This window comes from Accipiter gentilis, chromosome 15 (genome assembly GCF_929443795.1).
Source record: "Accipiter gentilis chromosome 15, bAccGen1.1, whole genome shotgun sequence".
NCBI classification, from domain to species: domain Eukaryota; kingdom Metazoa; phylum Chordata; class Aves; order Accipitriformes; family Accipitridae; genus Astur; species Astur gentilis.
The window spans coordinates 17,276,020-17,303,462 of NC_064894.1; the positions used below are offsets into that span (position 1 = coordinate 17,276,020).

At 39.4% G+C, this 27,443-nt stretch overlaps 1 protein-coding gene across 1 annotated transcript in view; it reads right to left on the reverse strand.

Moving 5' to 3' along the window:
- MCHR2 (melanin concentrating hormone receptor 2) overlaps nt 1-26,843 on the reverse strand; it is a 40,206-nt gene extending 13,363 nt beyond the window's left edge. The window contains 5 exon segments of the mRNA XM_049818015.1: nt 576-792; nt 8,953-9,159; nt 22,721-22,945; nt 24,090-24,271; nt 26,801-26,843. Coding sequence (XP_049673972.1) covers nt 576-792; nt 8,953-9,134 — 399 coding nt within the window. The 5' untranslated portion in view covers nt 9,135-9,159; nt 22,721-22,945; nt 24,090-24,271; nt 26,801-26,843.
- Nucleotides 26,844-27,443: the final 600 nt, after the last annotated feature.

Genomic DNA, 27,443 nt, shown 5'->3' on the forward strand with positions numbered 1-27,443 from the left:
CAGGAAAGTTTGTCTTTTTGTTTTCATTCATACTCTCTCAGACATATGAAAGAAGACTTCTGTCGTCCAAAGTAGACTTTTCTTTCCTGAATTTGGTCACTTTTTCCTTAAGATCAAGAACATACAGAAGCTGATTTTGAAATCTGTAGTTATGATAAAAGCTAAAATTCTTGTTCTACTCTTACTGCATTTTAATAAAGGTTTTTAAAAATAACAGATACAGTAGGTTTCTGCAGTCTGCCTGGAAGCCAATTTTTTATCTGAAACAAGAATGGTTAAAACAAATCTAGTTTTAATGACATTAAGCCTTTACTAGAAGCTGCACCTCTAAAGATAAGTCCCAGAACAGTAACAGTGGTGGTGATTAGGATCGCTTAAGGCCTTGTGCATAATGTGATGCTATAGTGAGACTTAAAATACTTGTGCCACCTCCACAAACATCAGAAAAGGATTCCTGCCATTTTTAAAAAATCATTAACCATGACTGATGGCATTTCTCATTCTTGAATTAACACAGCTTTGCATAAACACAATTGGATATTATTGTCCTGGGGTACAGAATGAAAATGTGAAACCATGTACCTGTCCAAACTCATTGCAGTCATAATGGCACTGCATGTACCCTGGTTGCATGCATCCAGGGAGGTAACGATGGTGCAAAGAAGGCTGCCGAGGCCTCACTCGCCTCCACGTGCCCATTGGTGAATGAGAAAGGGCATGCCAATGATACGAACCAAATCTGCTATAGCCAGACTGCAGATGCAGATATCGGGAATAGATATCTTCTGGGTTCTGAAATAGATTGGAAGACAGGAATATGATTACTTGACATAGTTACTTTATTGTTTTCCAACTACACTGTTGATAGAGCAGACCTCAAAACTGAACTGCGCAGAAATAAGTACGCTCTCAGAATCACTATTTTAGAGTCAAGGGAAGTTTCTCAACACAAAGATATTTCAAACTAAACATTTTACGGTCAACAAAAATATATTGTTCATAATTTTACTTTCCAGTGAGGTCGAATGGGCTACTTAATTTATTAATATCAACACAATTACCCATATTTGCCTTTGAAAACCATAAGGTGTTCAAAATAAACACAGGTTTGATGGACATAGGAACTCTAGAAATATCAGTCTAGGATAAATGGGAGGTGAGATCAAAGCCTTCCTGCAATGCAGTTGACCCAGGGCTGAATCTTGCTTAAAGATACAGACAGGAGGTTCTTGAGTGCTCAAGGTAAAAAGGGAACTGCTGAAAGAGGAATGATCCTCTGGGAAAAAAAGTAACATGCAATCAAATATTTGAAGATAGTCTCATGAAGTTCATATGTACATAGGGAATGCAACTGAGTTAAAACCGTATGCAGTCTTCATCTAAGTACTGAGAGTTTGGCATTGCCAGTTTCGTAGTGTCTATATTGCATAGATTTTGTGTGATATCTACGCTTTTCTACATTCCTTCACCAAAATGTAATCCTTACCATAGTACAACCCCTGGTTTAGGCTTGGAGGAATGTTATTCATGCAGTTGAAAGAATTCCTAACTTTAAATTGTCTTATTCTATACAAATCAACACAAAGCATCTTTGAAAGGTACTGGTATTTATAAAATATTTTTAAATTACAGGACATTATTTAAAAGGTCCTTAACCAGAGTCTCCATATAGAAATCACCTTACCTAAATTCACCTAAAAATTAGATGCCTAGTCTAAGCTATTTCTCTAGTCTCCCTTACAGTATCTCTAACTAATTTTTTTTTTTCCCAAGCTATTGCAAAATACCAATTTATTTGTCATTCTTACTGGAAGACACAGAATAACCTGCAGCTGGGACAACTCCAGCTGGCCACCCACAAACCATGTTCGGAAGTCCAACTCTATGACCATAATTTCCTAAAAGGACCTGTGTGAGAAGAGTTCCTAATTTCATATTTTTCACGTTGTCTTTGCTGCATGCTACAAGCTATGAAATAACTGTTTCCAAAGAAACAAATTAAAGCTAGAGGGAATGAGCCAGGCAAAAGTATTTTTTTCAAACACTTTTAATAAATTATAAAGTATGATTCACTGTCATCTGGTTATGATGCTGAAACCAAAGCCAGACATCTATAAAGTATATCTGCTGGCACTAATGACTGGTGCTTGTGGAGAGAATGACGCATATGAGATCTTTTTCCTCCAGTGCCTTTAGCTTTGTGAACATTGAAGGATGCAAAATCTCCAGGAAAAGAAAAGCCCCAAACTGTGTTTCCTGCAAGGCATCAAATGGTACCATTATGCTCAAACACACAAGTTTCAAAGCATCTGAAATCTGCCTGTATATGTCATTTTATGAAAAAGTTAAAATAGTCTTTTTCTACTTTATTTTGTTCATGTTAACAAGATAAATCCTACTAAATTGGAAATTACTTTTGGACTCAGAATGAGAATCTCAAATTCTAAACTTGCATACTTTACGCTTGCTGTGGTTTAACCCCAGCTGCAACTAAGCACCACACAGCCACTTGCTCACTACCCTCGGGCAGGACAGGGGGAAGAGAATTGGAAGGGTAAAAGTGAGATGGGTTGATGGGTTGAGTGAGAAGGCTTGATGGGCTGAGATAAGAACAGTTGAATAATTGAAATAAAATACAATAATAACAATAACAAAAAAGGAAAATAACAAGGAGAGGCAAATAAAACCCAAGAAAGACATGTGATGTAAATGAAGACAATTGCTCACCGCAAACCGACCAATGCCAGTTCCTGAGCAGCGGTCCCCTGGCCAAATTTACCCCCAATTCATTGCTAGGCATGACGTCCTATGGTCTGGGATACCCCTCGGGTCAGTGGGGGTCAGCTGTCCCGGCTGTGTCCCCTCCCAGCTCCTTGTGCCCCCCCCAGCCTCCTCGCTGGTGGGGTGGGGTGAGGAGCAGAACAGCCCTTGGCTCTGTGCAAGCCCTGCTCAGCAGTAACGAAACCAGCCCTGAATTATCGATCAATCAACGCCTTTTTCAGCACAAATCCAGAACATAGCCCCATACCAGCTACTATGAAGAAAATTAACTCTACCTCAGCCAAAACCAGCACAAGGCTAAATTTAATCAACAAAGAATACACATTGAACTGCTGTCCCATGGTTGATGTAAAGGGAAGTGTTGTAATATCCACTGTCTCATGCTTTTACACGAGGTTCACAAAACGATGCCTTTTTAGATCAGTGTCCAGAGGCCAGGACTTATTTTCATACAGATTTTCATATCGTTTCCTGTGGTGGCTCAAAGCCACAATATTTAAATGGTAACTGTCCTGGTTTCAGCTGGGATAGTTAACTGTCTTCCTAGTAGCTGGTACAGTGCTATGTTTTGAGTTCAGCATGTGAAGAATGTTGATAACACTGATGTTTTCAGTTGTTGCTCAGTAGTGTTTAGACTAAAGTAAACGTCATAATCTCAAATAATTTTGGCCAGATTTTATAGTTTTTAACTATCTTATATTTTATTAAGACAGTGGTGCTTGCCTTCTGCTAAAGTATTACTTTCCAGAAAATAATAGTGATAGCCTCAATTTCAAACTCCTTTCTTTTTGTCCTTTCAGTGTTTTCTACCTTCTCACCACAGATTTGAAAGCTTCTCAGCAGTGTCTCAAGCCACAGATATCAGCTCGTCAATTCATCCTTCCACCCATACTGGGTTAATTCCCATCTCTGAAACACCCTATGAAAAATGTACAAAAGCACAATTGCGAAGTCTGTGAATATGTCAAATCTGTGGTTAGCCTACCTTCTCTTCAATTCTACTTCTACAGATCAAACTCATGAAAAAATTGATTTGAATGATCCCAATCCATTGTGTTGAGCAGACACGACAATGTGATAATCCATATACTGGCTGACGCTCCTGTAACAACTTCAAGGAACATGACAAGTGCATTATGTGTTGTCATCAGTCATTATTTATCCCCTCTGACTGCATTATGTGCTGTCATCAGAATTTATTTATACCCTCCTGGACAGAGAATCTTCATTAACTAGAAGCTTAAGTGTTAATTTGGAAGTGATCTTTCAGGTCAAAGACAAGATGATTTATAGGTATCACATATTTAACAACACAAGCACATACTCTTTCTTCAAATAGGAAAGGTGAAAACAGCATTTCTAATAGGCTACTTCTGCAACGGCAAGTAGCACTAGCTTTAAAGTCATCCTCCCACCTAGGCCTGTCCTCCCCTACAAAATCTAACCATTCCCAGCAAACCAGCTTGACTTGGAGGAGGCTTTTTTAAATTTCCAGCTCTGACATTAACCATAGTCCACTTCCCTTCTGCTCTCACTTGGAATTTACCTAGATCCTTGATCCTTAAGAAGAGTAGGTCTAACAGCAGCAGTCCTATGCCTATTTAACACCGTCTTGTAGCCCTTTTGTGCTGGTAAGCGCACACTGTGCTCCCTCTTGGATCATTTCTGTAAAAGTTCTTTTCCCATTGTGGCTGAAAAAACATCCCAATATTTATCAGGAAAGACTTGGACTATCTTTTCTCCCTTTAATTGAGGGTGGAATTCTTCTAAGCTATTTTTCTTAGTTTGAAATCTAGACCTCTAATGTCTCCAAGTGATCTTGGCTCCTATAATCACTGCAGAGAAACAGAACTCCAGGGGCAATTTATCCTCTTTTAGACAGGTATATGACAAAGACGATACGTATTACTCTCAGTAGCGCCACTCCATGGAGAGACCCAGATGACTTGCTTGGACAATCAAAGTTAGGCTGAAAAAAAATTGCTTGCAGCTGTACAATTGGGTAAGGCCTGTAAAATCTTGTGAGACTGAATCTTGCTCAGTACCTGTTATGAAAAACTGCACAAAGAAATGGCAGTCATTTCTGTTCTACATCTCTGCCTCTGCACCTTCCCTCATTTAACCATATCTTGTGATGAATACTTCCAAGTAATTCAGCTATCTAATTTGTTGTTGGGTAACAACATTACCTACTGTTTAGCATTAAATTAGCAATAGCTACAGAAGTTTGTCCAAGATATTCTGGTCCAAAAAACTATTACTGTTTAACTGAATCTCACAGTCAACCCAGATCACATCACTTCGAGATATATATCAGTTGCTGTGCCAAATGTCATCATGGGAAGTCCCACATTTCTAACACCAGCTTGTTTTTTTTTCTCTGAAACAGATCTAAACCAGAATGATAGAAATCAGAGTAACCTGGCAGCATGCTGTCTCAGTGCAGAGATACTTAGCTTCCCGTTTCGGCAAGGAATAAAGAACAGACAGCTGAGATATGTTGTAGGGCACTTGGTATGTTGTTTACCATGTTGGGGTTTTTTGCTAGATTTAGGAAAAGCAGGAACCTAAGACTGGAGGAGATAACCCTTGCCACAGAACTGAGCTATCGGCTGTCACAGGCAGCAAGATCAGGAAAGACCTCCTTATACCAGAGTAATTTCATCTCAGAAATAATGATTTTACTTCCCCTACTCCTACTGAAGGCTATCAAAGGACATCACTGTTCTGGAAGGTAAAACTCACCTTCCAGTTATAAGCCTTTAATACCTCCTGACCGTGGTCTACCCAATTGCTCTTGTACCAGTTTTGGCTTTTAGTTTAAACAGTCCTTTACCCTTTCTGCCGTATTTGAATCTGATTTATAGAGAGCAAGCATACATCTCTGAGCCTTTTTTTAAAAAAACAAATTTAGGTGAATTTTCACAGTTCTCCATTCTTCTGTTTCTAGTAATTGTTCTTTTCTGATCTTATTCCAGTCTGAATATCTTATCTTTCCTGGAAACAGCTGGCGAGAGTTGTATTTCAGGCCTTGTTACAAGCCTGGAGAACGGCATTAGCATTTCCCTCTTTTCCCCGGAAAGGCTGAGCCTTACATGTATTACAGCTGCATGTGCTTCTCATGCAGCTTTAGCTTATTGACAGCCCACAGCAATCCCAGGAGTTTTTCCTCTGTTGTTTTCTAACTGACAGCAGTGCTTCCTATTTATAAAAAAATACTAATAAGAAAAAAATTCTATGGCTTTGTGCTATTAAAAGTTACCACATTTCTATTGCTCTCGTCCCTCCTCTATTCTTTATCTGGTTCTTGGTGTATGACAGTCTTAATACACCTCCATATCGGCCACATCTCCCCAGCGTGTGTCATTAGGCATACTATTGACACGGTATTCCACCCAGGTCTCTGAGGGAAAATATGAAATCTGGCTGGCCCCACGATCAGTCCCTGAAAGTTCCACATGAACCTATTTTCCCCTGAAAGTCTTGTCAGGAAACTTGTTTCTTATGAACATTGCCTAGTACCATCCACACTTTAGCTAATTTGTTTCTCACATTATAATTCTTGAGCACATTAGATTGTTCTTTAGCTGACTTAATAACTTCCAGCATGATAACTTACAAAATATAATAACATAAATTCTCTGATCTGGAGAGACTAGCTGTGTGTCGCGGTTTCAAAATTTTTCTGCTGATGACTCTACATTCAGTTGCAAATATAACTTCTCCAGCTGAAGAGTCAGAAAATAAGTAGTAAGTGTTGTGACACTTATTTGCAATCTCTATTTTAGGAAATGTTATTTTACCACTTGCTATTAGTTATCTTATTAAAAATCAAGTTAATCTGAAAAGACATACTAATAGATAATTGAAATGATATTTGATTCCCTTTTCTCTTCTGTAACATACTCCTTAAAAATATAAAGTCAGACTAGTGCAGCTAATTGGGGTTGTCTGGATCACATTTTCCCCCTCCACACAAAAACATAGCCATTCTCCCAGCAGCTGGTCCACCTAAGTCAGTAGGTTTACATAAAATACTTGCTAGCAGAACTGCAATTTTAAGGACCAGCTTTTCTAGGTTGCTGGGATGAAGATTATTGGGTACTTCTGGCTGACGCTGAACTCTTGCAGCATTTTTTTCACCATTTTCTTTTTATTTAAATAACAACATATCTCAACTGCCTCTGTTATTCCCTAGGGATGAAATTCCTTCACACAAGGAGGGCCAGCTAAAAGTCATCGAGTTAGTAATTTTTAAATTAAGTCTCACTGCATAGGCATATATTACATGCAAGGTTCATTAAGACTTTTAGTTATTTTCTCCCAGTAAGTTGCAGATAATATAATTTTAATTCACACTTAAAAATGTTTGTCCCTACCTGGCAGACTTGCAAATTAAATTGGGGAGCTGAAATTCCAAAGTTCTTTATCATGTTCTACGATCAGTAAGGCATTTTCTACTGGAAAGTAAATAACTTTTTACTTAATTAGGGAGGTAATCTAGCTTCTTTCTCTCTTAAAAGAATTGACTCTGTAATGCTAACAAAATTAAAATGTATGCATGAGAAAAAGAGAGAAGGCACAACTCTGAGGCAGAACCATCGAGTAGAATCAGATCTGTTTAGTGGAAGGTGAGAATCTGACGTGGTTATTTTTCAAAACGTGGCTACACTTTAAATGTACATTAATCTACAGAATGTGAGGTTTGTGGCTGTCTTTTTTAGTGTTGGTAAATACCACATTAACTTTTTAACACAATATTTCCAAATTCTCTTCCTGTGTATAAATGTTCATGCCCATAAATTTGAATGCTTGTAATTTTGTCAAGCAAATACGGTTTAAATTATATTCTTTTTTTCAAGTCATTGTTTGTGTCTATTCCCTCTGTCTCTCATATTTTTATTTAAGTTAGACAAAGGCTTTTCACCAGGGGGAAAAAAATAAATCTTTGTTCCTTCTCAGTTTCCTTCCATTCTATTATTTTAGAGACTCTATAACTAGTTTTTAGAAACTCAATGATTTCTTCTTTCCTTTCCATTCATTCATACATTTAAAAAGTCATATTGCCATTATGTTCACTTCAGACATACTGTTTCCACATTTGTTCCCTTCTGCATTCAGATTATGAGCTACAGTGTTCTTGAGTGTACCAGACATTGCATTTCTGGTAGTTTCAAGGGAAGTTTACTAAAGCTCAACGGCTGACAGACACTTAGCCCTAGGTTGGCCTTTGGAAATCTTTCCTTTAAAAGCACAGTATGTTGGGGTGGAGTCCATCTATTAATCCTTGTAGAGTGTGACGTATATTAGCCTTATGCTGTCATATTTCTTTATGTTAAATTTGCACTGCAGATAAAAGCCACTTTTTCAAGATACATAGTTATGGATTTAGAATTTGTGGTAGCATCAGCCAGTTGAGAGCAAATACTTTATTATATAGAAAAAGAAATCTCTTGTTAAAATTAAGAGACTAGAAGGTATTTTCTTGCATAAAGGATGGCTGCGTCAGATTTATGACCCAAAAAACTTAAGCAACTTCAGCAATTTTACCATCTTATTATGCCACAAAAATACCTTAAGGTATTCATTCCTGCTGTGTGAGAATCCTTGACTAGCACTAAGGCCCTGTAAGAAGTCAGGTGATGTAGGACAAAACCAATGAGTTCTAGGAAGCTGCTGTGAATGGGCAAAAGTTAGATAGAGCTCTGTTATTAAAATAATCTGAGGTAGAAGTACAGTTTTCAAAGGAGGTAAAGACTATATTTCAACTGATCTTAAAAGAATTCTATAAAATGTTATAATGCCTGGCTAGCACCATAACTAAAGTTTAAAGTTTAGTCTAGCTTTTATGTATGCTGGTGGGAAGGTTGCTGCCAATTATAACGGAAAGCAGGGAAGAAGGCATGTATTTCAGTTTCCTTGAATATGTTTGAATTCAATCATGCACTTAAGTGCTTTCTCATAACCGAAAAGGCTAAGCAGGCATACATTACCACTATCCATATTCATGGTTTAATTTTTTTTCTTTTAGTGAGAAGTAAATGTCAATGACTAAACAGAACATGAAAATCTTGCTATCCTTGTCTTTGCTGGGCAATTCACTTCCTTAGTGCAGTCACCATTTATTTTCTCAGCAATAAATCTTACTGAAAAATGTATTCGATTCCATACCTTATTATCGTGAATGCAATGAGAATATTTCCAACTAAGCCTGTTGAAGAGATAATCCCAATCAGACAGGGAAGGATGATTGTCTCCGCAGCTCCAGTCACCTGGTAATGGTGCCATCCAGTCCAAGATCTGTTAAAGAAGCCTGGTGTGCCATTCTGACAGGAAGGTTGAATTCCACTCATTTTTCAGCGACTTTAGGACTTAGTTCTGTAGTAGCAAGAGAAAATAAATTATTTGTGGACGAATAATTTGAATATCATTAGTTAAGTCTGGTATCTAAGTGTACATTACTGTTTAATGATTATCTGAATGTCATAAAAACCCTTTGTACATTCAGGATTGTACATAAAAGATCTGGATGATGTTGTTTTCAAAATGAAATCTCTGATGTAATAACGCCATTATAATTTAAACAAATTTGTAATCATCCAAGATGCACCATTTGAGTATCACAGAGTTTATTCTATTCTCAGAAAGCCCACTGTCCACTTCTTCTCTTGGCTGGGGGGGGTCCCGGTAGACGCGAAGTTGAACACAAGCCACCGATGTGCCCTCGCAGCAAAGAAGTTCAATGGCATCCAGTGCTGCATTGGGCAGAGCACTACCAGCAGGGCAAAGGAGGTGATTCTTCCCCTCGACTTAGCCCTGGTGACACAGCTGCGGTCCTGGGACCAGGTACAGGAGAGACGGGGACTTACTGGAGGGCCGTGAAGTTGGTGAAGGGACTAGCGCATCTGGCACGTGAGAGGCGGAGAGCGCTGGGGCTTTTCAGCCTGCAGAAGGGAAGGCTCAGGGGAATCTGAGCAATGTGTGTAAATACTGCAGGGGAGTGAAGACGTGGGAGCCAGACTCTTCTCAGTGGCACAGAGGCAAAGGGCACAAACTGAAACACAGGAAACTCCATCCAAACACATGAAAGAAATTTTCCCTGTGAGGGTGATCACACCCTGGACCCGGGTTGCCCTGAGATGTTGTGGAGTCCCCACATATCTCAATCTCTTCGAGTATCTCCTGGAGATGTTAAAAAACCAACTGGATGTGGCCCCAAGCAACCTGCTGAAGCAGACCCTGCTTTGAGAAGGGTGTTTGACTAAGTGATCTCCAGAGGTCACTTCCTACCTCACCTGTTCTGTGATTTCTTGAATATGTGAAATATGAGATGATGTTAGATTTAGGTTTTTTTATTCAAAATCACCTCTAATCTTGTGTGTCCATTTTGAGATGCCTGAAGCTACAAGAAACCTATAGTTTTCTTAGCGATAAGTTATACCTGAGGACAAAGCTATTGGTGCAGATGCATATAGCCCGTTTCTTCAGCAGCTCCAGCTGTTGCAGCAAAACCATCCTCTACCCCACACACTTGCTTTCCATAATACACTGAACAAAATCAAAGTCTTTACCTTCAAAATTCTTAATCGTCTAGATGTGCAATCCTATACTTCCTGAAGTAAAGATGACATATTTTTCCTTAGATCATTTTGCCCGACCAGTTCAGCTATGCAACTATAGCCTCAGTCTCTGCTTTATTTGCCTAGCGCCACTTCAGGCTGGCAGGATCTGAACAAGTGTATAAAGGCACCCTGCTCAAAATAATTCAGTAAGCCCTGCTGAGAGTCCAGCAACTTCAGATAAGGCACTGAAGAACAATACTGCCCTGTAGTTACACCCATACCCAACTTAAAAAACCAGTAAATTGAGAGGCAGATCATACTTGTGTATTTTTAAGCCTAATTTGAGATAAATTTACGTCTGTAGCAAATTTGATCGTTAGTTCAGTAAATACAGTATCTTAAAGCAAAATTGCAGCCTGGGATGAAGTAAAAAATTCCTTTATATGATATAAAATTCCCTTATGCATTTGAGAATAAAATCACCCTTTTACCAGATTTCAGTCTTTACTAAGTGATGATGAGTCACTGCTCTTCAATAGCATCAAATTAACAGTAGCAGGGTTCTGCTGTTCAAGATACAAGTAAGGCAGTGGGTAATAAATGCTTAATTTACTTGCCAAAACCAGGGGGTCCAGGAGGCTACCAGAAATAGGAAAAAATAATGAAAATAAAATGCAGGGACAGAGTTTTAAAAATCAAATTTTAAAATAACCAGTTTCCTGTTGTTTACAGAGAAGAAACTTACCTGCAACAGCATGTTCCCTGAGTACAAATAGGGGGGTAATTTTTACACTTGCATAATGCATTTAACTCAAAGACCACCGAGAACTTAAAAAACTATATTTCACAGCAAAGCCATGACATAGGAAAGTATATTTTGATGGTGAAGTACCATTTGTGCCGTACGAAGCCTGAGTGAATCACATGTGATCACAAACACAGTTACTTACATTGGTGAAAACAAAATAAATCTGGCTACCACAGTGAAAACAATTTCTCTTCACAAATAACCTTGAAACCGTGCCTTACTAAGGTGTTTATAAGATACATTAGAGGCATGATTGTTATATATATTATAGCAAAATCACATACTTCTCAGGAATTAAAAAAGCGGAAAACCCCAAATTGGTTCTGTTATTGGTATAACTTCCTATTCATAATGAGTGATTGATCCAATGGTCATTTAGTAATAAAAAGCTACACTGGGGTAAAAAGAAAATGGTGCCTGTTTAGTGCTTAGCTTCTATGAAGTAAATGAGTGCTGCTTTTTTTTCTAAAAAGGGCAGATGAGAGTTTTTCATCCAATAAAAAAAATCGTATTTCCTTCTGTTTGAAAATATAAGATCAGCAAGCACTTCATGAAAGAATTGGGAAAAGGATAATAATTTACTCTTGTAAGTAGAGTGTCAGATATAACAGACCAGCTTTAAAGCTAAGAAGCCCTTCTTTTTTTCTGACTCTCTAAAGCATTATTTTTAGGGCTTGCCTCCAAAATTACGGACATCAAATTTCAGCTGAGGAGTAGAAAAAAACCTTATAATTAAATTAACATCCTCCCTGAAAAGACAGACTATTCAAAAGTGTATCATCAATTTTTTTTTTCAGTGACAAAATATAAAAGCTAAAATATACTCTCTGAAGCTTCAAGTTTTTAATACATCTGTTCTGTGTCTGCATTTCCTCTGACAAGCTATTACCATACAAAAATGGAAGGCTGAGTCAGTAAGGAAAACACCTTAGCACACCTACGTTCAACTACAAAAGCAAAACCCATATAGTCAACGTTGTGAAGATAGACAAAGGGATGTCTTCTCACGGGCCCTAATGATCTAGTTGCATAACTCTTGTACCTCACTTCCTATAAACTCTGGCAAGAAAACAAACTCTTGTGAGTGTAGCAAGACCTATCATGGCTCTATAAGTCAAGGTAATATGCTGAATACTGGGGTTTACAATCCATCCTGTTGTTATTCTATGACATGGCAAGCCGCCATCTGCAGTAAAATCAACAAAACTCATTACACGAAGAACTAGAATTACGGGGGAAATTCAAATCAGTAGTTTTTCATCACTTAGGGTCACACAAATCAGCTGCACATAAATTCACAATGACAGTGAATTTTATTTTAAAAAAACTACCCTAAAAGGTCAGAAAAGAGGAAGTTGGCTCCTTGGTTGCTTAAGTACCAAAGAACAGATATTTAGGACATGGAGTAAGGCTTCTTCTTGAGGGCTGGATCAAAGTGGCTAATGAAAGTAGGTAAAGATTTGGACAGAATAGTTGTGACTCTTAATGAGTGTCTTTAAGATTTCTCCTGTATATATTTAACAGTTACACAACTGAAGTGTTTATACAAGTTTTCTAATTTAACTTCTCGTATATAGATGTGTTTCTTATTAAATATCTTACCTGTTACTAAGCAGTTCAGACACTTAAAACAGATTAAATTTATACTGTGAATTTATTCCTCCTCATAACTGCCAGGGACTGTTACAGGAGTGAGCGCATACTAACCCTGATCTGTTTTTAGTAACATGACACACTTTTCCTAGAGGCAAAATCAATCAAGAAGAGTGGCTTCTTTTATCTACAATTTATGCATTCTGAAGGAATAATTCTTGGCAACAGCTTAATCAAATAACAAAAGAATTTCACCTTTTCATTCAATTCCATCCAGTTATATACTGACTCCTACATGGAAGAAGTCAGCTGGTAGAATTTGACTACTGGTTGACTTAGTTTTGGTGTCATTTACAACTATTCTCACTTTCTCTAGTGCCTTTGACATGCTCAGATTTTGTCTGATGGGCATGTTCACATCTTGCCATGGCAAAGTTCTGCAGTTTGGTACCAATTTTGGCCTTAACTTGAAATGTTTTGAGTCAGAAGCTTATCTTGTTTATTAGGGAAAGGCATCTTTTGTCTCATTGCTTTTTGATCCTTTGTCTTGCCCTTTACTCCACTGCCCATATTCTAGAAAAACTAGAAGATGTGGATTTAATTCTTGCTTCTGCCACTGATTCAGTGCCTGACCTTAGGCATGTTGATTATGTCCTTTGTTGCTCAGCTAGTCCATCTGCAAAATGCAGACACTTAGCACGTTTTCCTTACACCTCAGTAAAGTAACAGAAGACCCAGAGACAGAAAATATTCTTTATACTGGTATTCAATCTACATCTTACAAATACACTATAGTCTCAAACACAATGCTGCATAGTCATAAGGGCTCTAATAAAGAGTGAGAAAAGCAGAGAGAAATGGGTGCGACCTGTGCTTGTACAGGGCAACCATGAACTCTGACTTGGGCTATTGTCGGTGGGAGTTTTTACAGTGCCTTTAACAGCTTTTCGGTACTTTTTGCATAGTCATAGACTGCAAATTCTTATGTAGTTCTTTGGGTTTTATTCCTTATTAAAATAAATAAATACCTACATGACTATTTATATTATCCTGCTTGATCAAATGGCACATACAGCTTTGAGTATATTTGTAATTCACATTAGGGAATTCATTGATTCTTCTTCACACAGAACTTTAAACTTCACTTTCTCTTAACTCTGAGCCAATTACTTCTCATTTTCATTACAATATTTATTAATTACTGGACATTCCTGATTATCCATTTCTTAAAAGAAGTGTAAGAGTAAATTCCAGCCAGCTTCTAAGGCATTTGACTGAACCTCTCCCTTTTCCACATGCAACAGTACCTCAGGGTTCTTGAAAACGAGACCTCTGTGCTTGAACACACTTAAGATTAAAAAGAAGACAATAGAAGAAACTCTGGTGATTCCTACAGCCTGACTGAAACAGTTTCTGGCACAAAAACCGATATGTCCAGGAAAAGATGGAGGTAACCCTACCAGAGGACTCATCAGATTTCCACCAGATGTGAATATGGTGTAAATAGTGTGTTTTAGATAATTTCTCTCTTGTGTGGCAGATTATCTCCTATCTAGTACATTGTATCTCTCTAGAAATAGGTATTTACAATTTGAATTGACTCTCTTTAAACCAACATATGACTACATTTGAAAGTATCCCCATCAGATTATAGAGAAGAAAATAGCAACTGTAGATTGGAAGGGGACAGCCTATGACTAGATCAAAATATATTTGGGATGTTTGGAATAAGGGCAAACTTCCTGACACAGTATCTTAGATAAGTATCTTGCAGGAATCTATTTAAAACTAGGTACTAATTCCGGTTGAGCTCTTAGATTGGTTTTCTTTGTTCAACTATAAAGGACTCATAAGAACAAATACTTTGATGTTTATTGGAAAATATGCTTATTGTTTGTAGAGTCACCTCCTCTAGTATTTAATTTTTCTCAGCTAGGAATTACTGTCAGTCATTTAGTAACTTGTGTGAAGTAGGCATATTTCAGAAAATGCAGGAACCTGTGTATAAGCAGGTGGAGAATGATATTCAGCATGTTTTAGAAAGCTGGAAATGGAACATAGTTATTCTGGTTTTGAAGTACATGGTCAAAGCTTGGGGAATAATAATCTGTGAAATTACTCCTTTTCTGAAATTACTTCTCCAGTGTTGAAGTGTGTTTTGAATCCCAAGCGGTAAAGGCATGAATCCCGCAAATGACTGATACATTTTAATCATTTTTGTTGTCATGGAAAGAAAACATTTTACACAGTAGGAAGGAAAACAAAACTTACAAGAGAACAAATTAAGAAGAAAGGAAAAGAGAGATTTGGGAAAGGAAAAGAGCCCTGAACTTACACGTCTGAAGACCATAACTCAAGAGCAGAAATTTGAAATTTATGCAAACTTGTTGGGAGCAGTTACATAAGAATATGGGGCATCCAGAAATCCTCCTGCCCAAAGGAGCAAGTGACAACACTGACGGTATTTACTATATCCGTTTCAAGATGAGATTGCTAAACTCTGACTTTACAAAGGCTAAGAATTATCCTTCCCTTTTTGTTGATGTGATAATAAAGGTGGGGAAAAGTTAACTGGTATTTTCTAAGGTTGTTGTCCAAGGAAATGTTGGTGATTTGTGCTGAAGTATGCTATTCATCCTACTTTTGATTAACCTTTTACATTCTCTACTTCTGAAATATTGAAACACGTTAATTGCTTCCCTTCTTATGCTTCCTCTGACATTTGTGAAAACTTCACTGCTAAAGGTCCTTAAAAAATCTGCCTAAAAATTGTTTAAAATAAGTACGCTCTGAGCACTGTCTGACCTGGTCAGCTTCCACCTAAACAAAACTGTTATCTTGCACCATAAATCGGTTTGAATGGGTATACTAGGACTCTGGTGATGCTGGGATGCTGCTATGTTAACAAGAGTGTCCTGACCATGTTTCCCTTGGAAAATTTGCAGTCTGTTTGCTGTGAGCAGTGTGCTGTATATTACATGGCAAGGGGTTATTATTTAAGCAGTCGAAGTGAATAACAGCTGTGGAATGGGTCAATTTAATTTGCTGACACAAGTGTGAGAGAAATACCAGTTTACCTGTGTATCAACGATGCCCTTCTTGAAAGTGATACAATTTTGTTTCTTATTCATAGGAAGAAATAAAATAAAATAAAATAAAAAATAAAATAAAATAAAAAAATAAAATAAAATGTATGAGATTGTTCATAAACCATCTGGGGGCTGGGGTGTATTAACAATTGGGTGAGGGTAGCTGTGTTCAAAGGAAGAGCGGAGGAGAAAGAAAGTAATTAAGCAGAGATCTACCTACCTGGCCCAAGAACTGAAGAAGAAATTTGGACCACAGGATAACTGCCTCAGTTCTATAAAGCATTCCTATGACAGGCCCTTCCACCATGATGCAATAAGCCCATCTGCACCTTCATGACAAGACGAGTGCTGGAAATGCAAGGTAAATATTACTGCTTACTAAGATTATCCATTTACATCCACTGAGGCTGAAGACCTTGAAGTAGCACGTATATTTAAACAGTTTACACGTTTTTTTATAAGAGTGGATACAGAATACTTCCCATTACTTGGATAGTACTAAGTTTCAGAATGAGCAACGAACTGGACACCAAGTTAAATGAGAACACAGAAATATTAATCTCTGGCCTGCTTAGGGTCTGTCCTGCTATTTTAACCCACTGGGATGTTATTACAGAACCGGAAGAAGTGCTACTGACGTTTCTTTTATGTTTCCCTGTTTCACTACACATACAGCTCCACTGTACCTTTGCCCCCACATAACCAATCTGATAGACAAAAATTCAAGACCAGGTCATAGCTAAGTGGTGCCACATTTCCTTGTCAAGTATAATCTTCCTTGAGCTTTGTGTGTGATGCACTGCCTACCACTAGGAGAGGTAAGAAACCTTCTGGATGTTCCTCCTTTACTCACAACAGACTCTCTTTGCCCTTCTTTGGCTTCCCATGCAGTCTACTTGCCTACTCGGTTGCATCAGAGACAACCGCAGATAATATGGGTTTATGCTCTTTTTGCAAATGCTCACCTAAGATAACAACTGTAACTTTCCCAACAACTATTAAAATTTTCATGTTGTTAATAAGACTCCAATCCAAAATAATAAAACCGTATAAATAAACTGCTGTGGTGTAGACAAACGCCTATCCCTTTGCTAGATCCTTTTTTTTTTGGGGTGTGCGTGGGAGGAATGTAGCGACAGAAACCTAGAAAATACTGAAAATGTTGCTCAGTATATGAGATTTTCATTGAGCCATAGAATTTTAATGACATCATAGCTGAAGCTCTGCTTGGAGATTTCTATGTAAGACCGACAGAAATCCAATAAAAGAATTGCTTTCATAGAATTTTTCTGTAAATCCCTAACTACTCCTTAGCTGGTATTACAAAGCAGATATTTACTGAACCTGAGTTAAACTATTAAAGGAAGATATTTTTCTTCACGTGCTATGACTTAACTCCACATGACTGATATCAAAATGCAAGAAAATAAGTATCAGGAGAAAGCGTATTTAAACAAAATAGCCCCATCTGATTTTTAACGCTGATTTTAATGCTTGGTGGTTATGCTGCACAATAGCCTTTAAACGACCCCCCCTACGTTTCATTTTTGACTCAATTTTTGCTGCAAATTACAGATATTTGTGTCTTCTTCAATAAACGTGAGGCGATGAATGACCAGCAGAAAAGGTCGTTCTGTCTCATTCTAATGAGTAGGAAAGATTGGAAAATTCTTTTAAGAGGTTGAATTGCCGACTTAAAACGTAGCTGTCGTACCACACAACTCTTTTCTTAGCCTTCCTATTTTCTTCTTCATAAAATCACCATCCTAAGCGCTTTGCCTTAAACAGTGCCACAGTACGCTTCTCTCCAAGACAGGCTTGGGGAGATCCTGACTCTCACCGTTCCCCCAGGCAACTAACCCCCTTCAGCTTTTACTGAGGGACCCGCACACCTCCCCGCTAAACACGAGCATCGATCCAAAAGTAGAGATCTTTTTCTTTTTTTTTTTTTTTTTTTTTATTCTGTTCCGTTAAAAAACAAAAGGAAAAAGCAAGAAACCCCTCAAGGCTGAGGGCACACAGAGCACAAAACTTCAGCAACCCGCCGCCTCCTCAGTACGGCCTCCCCCCTCCCTCCCACGAACCCGGCAGCGCCCCGCCGAGCCCCCGCACCCCGCGGAACCCCCGCCCCCGCGGAGCCCCCGCCCCCCGCGGAGCCCCGGCACCCGCGGAGCCCCCCGCACCCCGCGGAGCCCCGCCCCCGCGGAACCCCGGCACCCGCGGAGCCCCCGCCCCCGCGGAGCCCCCGCGGAGCCCCCCGCGGAGCCCCCGCGGAACCCCCGCCCCCGCGGAGCCCCCGCCCCCCGCGGAGCCCCCCGCACCCCGCGGAGCCCCGCCCCCGCGGAACCCCGGCACCCGCGGAGCCCCGGCACGCCGCGGAGCCCCCGCACCCCGCGGAGCCCCCGCGGAGCCCCCCCCCCCCCGCGGAACCCCCGCACCCCGCGGAGCCCCCGCGGAGCCCCCCGCGGAGCCCCCGCGGAATCCCCGCCCCCCGCGGAGCCCCCCGCACCCCGCGGAGCCCCGCCGTCTCGCCGCCCGAAAGCTGCGGCGGCGGAGCGAGCAGCCCTCCGAAGCGGAGGCGGTAGGCGCTGCCCGCCCCGGGCAAGGGCTCACCTGCCGCCGGCGGCTCCGCTCCCGGGCGCTGCTGGAAGGCCACCCGCCGTGCGCCCGGCCGTCTGCGGCGGGACGCGAGGGAGCGGCGTGTCACACCCCACGCACAGCCTGCTGCGGGGCCCGGCTCCAAGCGCTTACACAAAGGTTAAATAAAACCCAGCAACAGCAACAAAGCAGCGTGAGAGTCACCCTGGGGAAAGAAAGCACACAAACAGCAAAACCCCACTCTGGGAAAGAAGTTTAAAGATCGTAGGAAGAGCCGATGCTTATTTCACTGCTTACTCCAAGTGCCGCAGCACTTACACCTTCGCGGTTTTAAACCCCACGGACATTTCAGGGGCTCCTGCTTGCGAAACAGGAAAGAAGAACAGAGGGAAATGGCCATATCTGCGTAATGTCACAATAATTGTCGAAGAACCCCGGCAGTTGCTGAACTGTATTGAAGCAGAGATGACCAGACAGCTCTGGTTCAGGCTTTTGAAATTATAACATCTGCTTCTGGTTCTGATAGGCAAAGGTAGTGACCTAAATATTTTTTTTTTTTAATTGCCCCTCTCATAGAAGTATGTGAACGCATGCTTTGTTTTAAATGTACAGTTAGTCCTTTTTTTTTTCCCCTCTTTTTTTGTGTGCTAAGTTTTCATAGCATATATGCAATAAATACCCGAATGGAAGACTTTTGAAGCCAAGACAAAACAGTACTGTAGTGCTGACAGAAGATTATTGTAAGGACTGCCTTTCATACTTAATTTTTGCAAAAGTATTTCAAATTTGATGGAAATCTATTTTTGCTGAAACGTTCCTGATTTCTCTCATTTCAAAGACACATCTCTGCTGACTAGATTCAGAATTGACGTTGCCATTTCAGCTCCCGTATAAAATAAAACCTTACCCCAAAGTTCTGAATTATCTTTAAAACCCAGACACCCTCTCAGAGAACTGCGGCTCACGTAAGAATATAGGAAACATGAACTGTTTCAGTAGAGTGGACACATGAGAAAGGCTACTAGGAAAAACATAATCCATTTGGGAAAGAAGTTTTACATCCAAAGGGAGAAGAAAGCCTCAGGGGTACAATTCTCAGTGGTCTGCCCCTTTCCAGCCCTGTGCTCTGGAAATGAAAGTTTCTCAGACTGCTGCCAGCTGCCTTGCCCTGCCCACGGCTGGGCCAGCCCAGTTGCCTTTAGCTGCCCCTGCTACTCCTAGCAGAGATTTCTGCCTCCTCAGATGTACATAACTGCGGGTTTCAACCCTCCCTTACCTAGTTCTTGTCAAAAGATCAGGGCTAGAAAAGTTTGGTTTTAAAAGAACTTAAATGAAGTCCTGTCAATCCGACAGAACCCGCTGACGGAGGTGATTAAACACATAACGCCTGCAGATCTGTGTGAAAAGTAACCCCTGGCAGGAGGGAGGCGATGGGCAGCCGGAGCGGTGGCTGCTCCAGTGGAAAGGATCAAGCTACTTTCTCCTCCGTAGGCACTGGAGGGAAAAAACCCAGCATTGGTCAGAGTCCTCTGTGAAGAAAAGTCCAAGTAAACTGGGCAAATGTCATCAGGCAGCCAAAACCGCTGAAAGGATTATAGAGGAGAGGTGGAGAGCATTGTGTGTCATTGTGGAAAATCAAATAAGCACAGGTGCTCGGGTGAGACAGTGCAGATAAGGGGCTAATACAGTCCTTAAACATACCAATATTAATACCAATAGGAGGGAGAGGAGGAGAGGTGCTATCTTTATTTGGTACGGGGAGTACTATGCCCTGTTCAGGTTTTTACAGCGTAGCAGAAATCACAGAAGACTTAAAAGGAAGATGAGAATTTTAAGACTGGAAAACAGGCATGTAGAGAGAGACAAAGGGGGGTGGGGGTGGGGATACACACGACTGAATCTTTTTTCTTTACTAAAGAAAAAATTAGAAGCTTTTAACTTCATCAGTTTATGAACATCAACATGAGCAAAAAAAAAAGTTTTAGAAGAAAAAGCTCTTTGTTCAGCTGATGGTGATATAACTAAACTTAAAATCTGAAAACTGAATTAGAGAAAAAACACATTGGAAATAAGACATCAATTTACAGCTAAGAGCTTGGTGGTTAGTAGCCATTGTGACAACTCACCAGGTTGAAAGGTAGGTTCTGCAACTCTGAAACAATTCTTAAAGCTGTTCAGGTATTTTTCTGAAATATACGTTCTTGCTCAAATGGGAATGAATTGCAAATTACATATTTTGCAGTATTTTACAACATGGCAGACAACTGCTTACAGCTTCTTCACTAGCTTTCTAATCCATGAGAAAGCTGATGCAGCAGTTAGGAAGTATGGTACCTATCTTTTTGGATGAAGCTTTGGATATGGATTCATAAATTTTGACTTTGCACATAGTGGCAGAATGGAAATCCTGGAACTTTAATAATTTGTGATGCTGAGTACCTTAAAGCAAGTAAGGTGGCAGCTATAAAAATACCTACTGAGAAGTGAATTGAGGCCAGGCTACCAGACAGTTTCTGTAACTTACTGAAAACCATTACTGCTTTACTCTTTTCTCCAGGCATGGTATAATTAGAGCAATTCTAAAAAAAACTTTTCCTTTCAAAAGGAAAACGTAAACCTCTAGAAAATCACTACAAGGTACAATTAAGATCTGTCAGTCTGTAAAGGTAGTAAATGCACTGTTCATCGCTTACTGCGACAAAGCTCAAAATCTGGCAATTTATTTTTGGCTGTGAAAGATTTTATTTGCTTGTCTTAACCATTATGTGCCCATACATTACTTCATTTCTTTCTCTTCTTAATCTTTAATAGAGACAATTGACAGTTGGTTTTGATTCATAATAGCTTTGACTCATAATTGATGACATGTTGCAAGTTATCAACTCCTTAGCTGATCTGAGCTGCACACAAAACATTGTATCTGGTTTGGGACAAGTAATAAATGAAAAAGAATCTCAGATGATTTGGGGGATGTTTAACTGGAACAGAGCAATAAGAGGAGTAAGTATGTTGAATTAAGACTTAACTGGAGCAGAGACTGATGCGCTGGACTCTCTGTGTACTCATTCTTTCCCTTGCTCTCCTTTTGGTACAATGAATTTTAATTATTTCATGAGAAATGGAAGAGCACGAGGAGGAATCGGCAGAGTTCCTACCTCAGAGTGCCCACATGGTTAGACCACGTTCATCACAAACTCCCTGGGGCAGCACAGGTTAATTTATTCCAAGTCTACCAAATCCGGGTGAGTTATTCAGCATCTCTATGATCATAGAAGTAGTTTCGTGGTCATCATCTTTGCATTCTAAAGGCAATTAAACCAGAAATTATTGCGGAGGTGAGGTGAAGGGAGAGGAATGCATGGCACTAGAGACATGCTTCCTGGATGGAGGGTGCTGCCTCCCTCCCATGGGTGCTGGGAACCTCATTCCCTCGGAGAAGCAGGTGATAAGCCCTTCTCATCAGCATTTCAGGCTTCTGCAGTTTCTGGGTTTTGGCATAGATCTTTCCTCACGTGGCACATGTAAATCTTATAGGATAGTCTGTGAGGGAGGTTGTGACTTTCTGTGAATAATTATTTTTCTGAATATATTAGCCTGAGAAATGGTTAAGAAGAAAGTTAATTAAAAAAAAAAAAAAGAAGAAAAAAAAAACCCCAAGATAAAAACCCCCAAACTTTGACTTAGAATTTTCCTGATGGCTGAAGTTCCGCTAAAGGTTTCTACTTTCCCTAAGGTTATCCATCAGCATGTTGATGTAACATCTCGTATTGATTTGGGTTATTTGTTATAAGCCGTTTTCTCCCCTCAAAGTAGTTTCCCTTAAAAAAACTTTTCTTTGAAAGAAAGGCAAGTTTCTCTGGATAATCTAGGGTTTTGGTCCTAGCCTCTAGTTCTCACTCACTGGCATTTTAGAAGTTAATAGCAAACATCACGTACAATTCACAGGAGTTTAGTTTGCTTTTTTTTTCCCTCCCAAAGCACTGAAAGACTCCAGATTTGACTTCTCTGAAAACATCATACCCTTCTTGACCAGTATTTCTTTATCAGGTTGGAGAAGAGGGCTGAAACATCTGCTTTTTTTTCCTAAGGAATGCCATGTTTGACACCCTGTTTCTTTGCAGACACATTTCTACACTGAAGGAGGCTCTGTTGTTTCATAGGACATTCAGTACAAAGCTTCACATGCCTACAGTTTGCTTTCTCACTTCCCCACGAAAAGGGATTGCTAAGACCAGTATTACAGCTCTTCATTGCTTCCATCTACTGCCCTCATACGATTCCCTTCTTACCTTTGCAACGCAGGTAGGATGCTTCACACCATCAAGCAACTACAAGAAGTCAATACCACCAGGTGGTGCTGGTGAACATAGTTTTCCACATCCTTTTCATCCCTGTGCAAAGTGAAGTAGTTCTAGAGGTCTACCCAATAACTCATTTGAGCTTGCTCGGTTTTGTAAAGAAGTCATTCTCACTGGGGAGAAGAGAGTAGGAGAACGTCCTCTCTGCCTGGGTTCCTGGGGAGAATCAACACCTGAGCCAAATTGCCTGATACGTGAGCATTTTTGAAAGATGGAAAGTACACATGCATTATAACCACCACTCTCCCAGACGAAGTAAATACATTTCATTACTACTGCAAAGCCAAGCCAGTGTGCAGGGTCCAGCCATTACCTTCTCTTCGACAGAGAGTGAGGGGTAGCAATAAGTTTGGATACCAAGTTTGGAAAAAGGATAATAAAATAAAATATTTGTTAATAAGTTTCCCTTACTGAGATCGCACTGTTCCAGGTAGATATGATTTAAAGGGAAAACTGGAGGAATTGGAATAAAGACAATAGTTGCCACCTCTAGAGAAAGCACAGATTGCGCTTTTTTCACTCTGCATTCTTGTGTGATTCCTTTAGATACTCCTACTGCTCCAATGTGCCTGAGTGAAAGAGCAATATAATCCTGGTGTTATATAATAAATCTCAGGTTTACTCCCCAAGCTCTTTCTATCTGCAAAATACCTAATTGGAGGGAGCTGTTATTACTTCTGAAGTGTGTGCTAGTAACATATGAGGTGAGAAATATTTATTGAAAATACAGTACCAAATGTTAATAAATTCCTCTGTGTCCTTACTTTTTTTTATTAATGAATTGGTACTTCAGAATGTCTTGGCCCGTTTGTACATTTTTTGAGGTAATGTTTTCACAGCAAGCAATTGTTTATTGCTTGAGTCTGTATTTTTCATATTACCATTGGCTAGAAGCAATGGCACATTATGTAAAAAAAAAAATCTTCCTAGTGATCTTTTCTCAGAGGAAAAGTTTCAGAGACATCAAGAGAGATATTTTCATACCATCCTTAATATTTTGCGAGAAATATGAAAGGTCATTCAGATATTCATTATCCTGTTTGTTTGTTTGTTTTCTCCTTCTAGTTGACTTTTCTTATTTATGCCTCAGTTCATTTATGATCTTATAGCCAAAGAACTTGCAAGAATGCACATGGAAAGTCATGATTTGAGACTTGATGAAGCTGTTTTCCTTGCTGATGTGGATTCAAAGATATATTCTCAGCATTTATTTGCATACTTTCCTGCACAGCAACAGTCATCTATAACATAAATTCAGAGCCAAGCACTCCGGTGCTGTGCCCAAGAAACATCTCCTCACCTTTGCCACTTTTCTTTTCTTTTTGGAGTCATAAGTTTTTTTCATTATGTCTCTACCTGGCAGTTTCATCGAAGTTCCTTCTCAGAAGTTCTTTATTTATTGCTCCTTTTTTCCTTTTAATGTTGATTTTTATTGAAATTGGCAGCGTGCTACTGCTTCGTGTTAGGCAAATCAGAGCATATCTGGAAAATAAAAAAGGCTCATGGAAAACAGGTCTGTAGCCTTTAAGAGAACCCCCGAGAGTCAAAAACCACTTTATTTAACCATCTGTCCACCTGCTCACACAGTTTAGGAAAATGATCTCGGCTTCAGGACACAATGTCTGTCTGGCCATCTGGCTATAGGTGTGGCAGCAAGCTACCATCTTCAGGAGAGGACACCCAAAATAACAATGTGCAAGGACATTCTACCTGCTCATAAGCCTAATGAGACCCCGTCTGCAGCCATGATATTATTGTCCTAGTGGTGAGAAGGTCCGATGAACAGTGCCGCTGTCAGTGCCAATGAGCAAATTCTTTATGACCAAATTTCCAATCTGCCCTCTTAATTTTAACCTTTCACAGCATCAGGACATCTGCAGAGCAGGTTTCAGACTCTCAGTTCAGTCAACACTTGCCAATAGAAACCAGTATGACAACTGTTCTGTACATGTGAGCAAGGCCAAATATGTATTTTTATGGGGGCTGTTGCTTTTTAATAAGAACAACAGAAACATATTTTCCTTCAAACCCCTTACTGGTATCCCTTGCCACATTATAAAGGAAGTACGTTTAGTTCTTTGCAGTCACACCAAGGTGTTGACTACTCTGCAGGTAAGTTCTTTTTCCCGTGACTGATGTAACAATCACTGACATAGCAGAACTAGTGCAGGCTACAAATTCAAAATGGGAAAGCTTTCAATCTGAACCAGTAGCGAGGCTAGAAAGCTATGCCAATTCAATCTTTTTTAGCTCCACTTGTGTGGCTGAAACAATAAATTCCAGTGTACATCTAGGCCCTCCTTCTAGTGTGTGCACCTGGTATCTTTAGAGATGTGTTATTAAACCCCAATTCCTATTGTACAGATGCATCCTTCTGATTGTCCTGCACTTAGTTTTATGAATCTACTTCTCCTCCACATTTATCTGTCTTAATTATTTTTTTTAATATTGAGAGATCTGAAGGATGTGAAATTTTCTGCCTTGATAAGGGGTCTGCCTACACACTTCCACTTCTGCCAGCAGAGGCTCCTGCATGACTGAGACCTGATCCCCCTCTGCAGCTTTGGTTTGTGACAGCCAGCTCTTCTCAGGCAAAGGAATAAAGTCAGAATAAGAGTTGCCCAGGAATGCCAGTAGAAGAAGGATAAAAGGCTAACTCAAAAGGAGGTGGTAATGTAGGTGTCCCTCAGAAGGCAAAAGTCCACAAGAGAGTGTGCTTTGCTGCCCTATACTGCAGTAGGAAAAGTCAAAGTTGTGTACGTAAAAGCTAGGCACTTTGTGACATACTTTTTGCTGCACTGAAAATGTAGGGAGTTTGTTTCTCCATCTAGATCCATTGTTCTTCAAAACATCAAGCTACCACTCCTACTTTGAGTTAGTCTCTACTGGAAGAGAACTGTGTTAGCCGATAATGAATGATGGCGTGAGAACACTGATATGACCTCATTTGTTAGAAGAAATAATCAGAAATGTTAGGCGCCAGTAGTTGTTTTTAAGCACTTAACAGTGGGATGTTCAATCCAAAGGAAAAATGTTGAAAGCGTGTCCTGAATAATGAGAACAGGAAAAGTACTTCTTGGTTAGAAAACTTCAGTACTTGTAGTTGCTGGCAACTACCATCAAAGATAAAACGCAATCATAATCATAATTGCATTTCAAACTTCATCTTGAAGTGAGATCTGTAAGTCTTAGCAGTTAATAAGTTTTTAGATTTTTGTCTGCAGGAAACTGGAAACTATGTCTTTTGAGTTCAGTGGATTTCTTCAAGCCCATTGTGAAAATTTATTTTAAGAACAGTGAAACAATTTCTAACAAGTAGTACATGCTTGGATAGGTCTGCAGTCATTTAACTTTGCTGATGGATATTAACTTCCTTGATAAGAAATTCAGATTATATATAAATCTGGTAATGATAATTCATATCACTTCTAGGAGAAGGCAATTTATTTCAGTTCGGGAGCAAATTTTTTTCTTTAGGCTACTTAAAGTACAAATCTTTGGAAATCAGAACTATTTTGAAGAAATTACTCTGTATCTGAAATATTCAGAATAAATAGTTCTCACAGCTTTTCAGACTCGTCCTAGAAAGTTTAAAGTTTAAAGAAATTTTAACATCCCCATTTCTTTATAACACCTCAGATAAAATACAACATTTTTTAAATATTCTATTGTTAAAATATAAAGTAAAAATTACAGTATCTCAAGTTCTTTTCAATTATATTGGTAACTTAGATTGCAATAGTTACTGAGGTAAAACATTGAGATTACTAATGATTAGTTTTAGTTCTTCAGCATGACCATGTATATTCTTATAACTACTACTGTATTAAAATGGAATAGAATATAATAGAAGAAGAAAATAGGGAGAATATGGTCATTCAACTATGCATCTATTTTAGAAGAATATGACAAATGCAGCTATTTTAGAAGAATATGACAAATACTGAAGGATACGTGCCTGTTAAGACTTAAAGGTACATAGAACATTTGTATATAGATTTCAAAACTTACTGAAAAACAAATGAATTGCTTCAGTAACTTCCTCTACCTTCTGCAACTGTGTGTTTCCCTTGTACATGGTAACACCTGCCTCTTGGGGAAAACAAATCTATTGAGAAACCTTTCACATATCTGAAGGCCTGTGTCAAGAATACTCCCTTTCATTGGTTGAACAAATCTAGTTTTTTCACTGAACCTTGTTGGCCACATTTTCCTAACTTCGGTCACTCTTGCTGTTCAATGAATTGCCCCCAATGTGTGCTGCCTCCTTACTGGCACAGAATGGAGCAGAACAGAACAGGAAAAAAAAATACACTGTGCAAAATACACTATTTGCAACAATGCTGGGGAGACTGTATTTCACCTCTGTAACAATCCACGATTTTATCAATTCTACCCATTTTACTTGCAAAATACTTAAAAATAGAGTGCTTTATTTTAAAATGAAATGATCTAGCGCTGGCAGTTAAGTGAGGTGTAACTGTTCTGCTCTAACACAAAGACATTTTTAATTTCCAAAGTGAATGATACTAAAACGAAGGTCCAATCATACCACAATAAGGACAGTCGTTACACAAAGACTATTAGAAACAATTAATTACAAACAGCTTCTTATTTGGACAAACTAAAGTCCTTTTTTTATTGTGATGCTTGA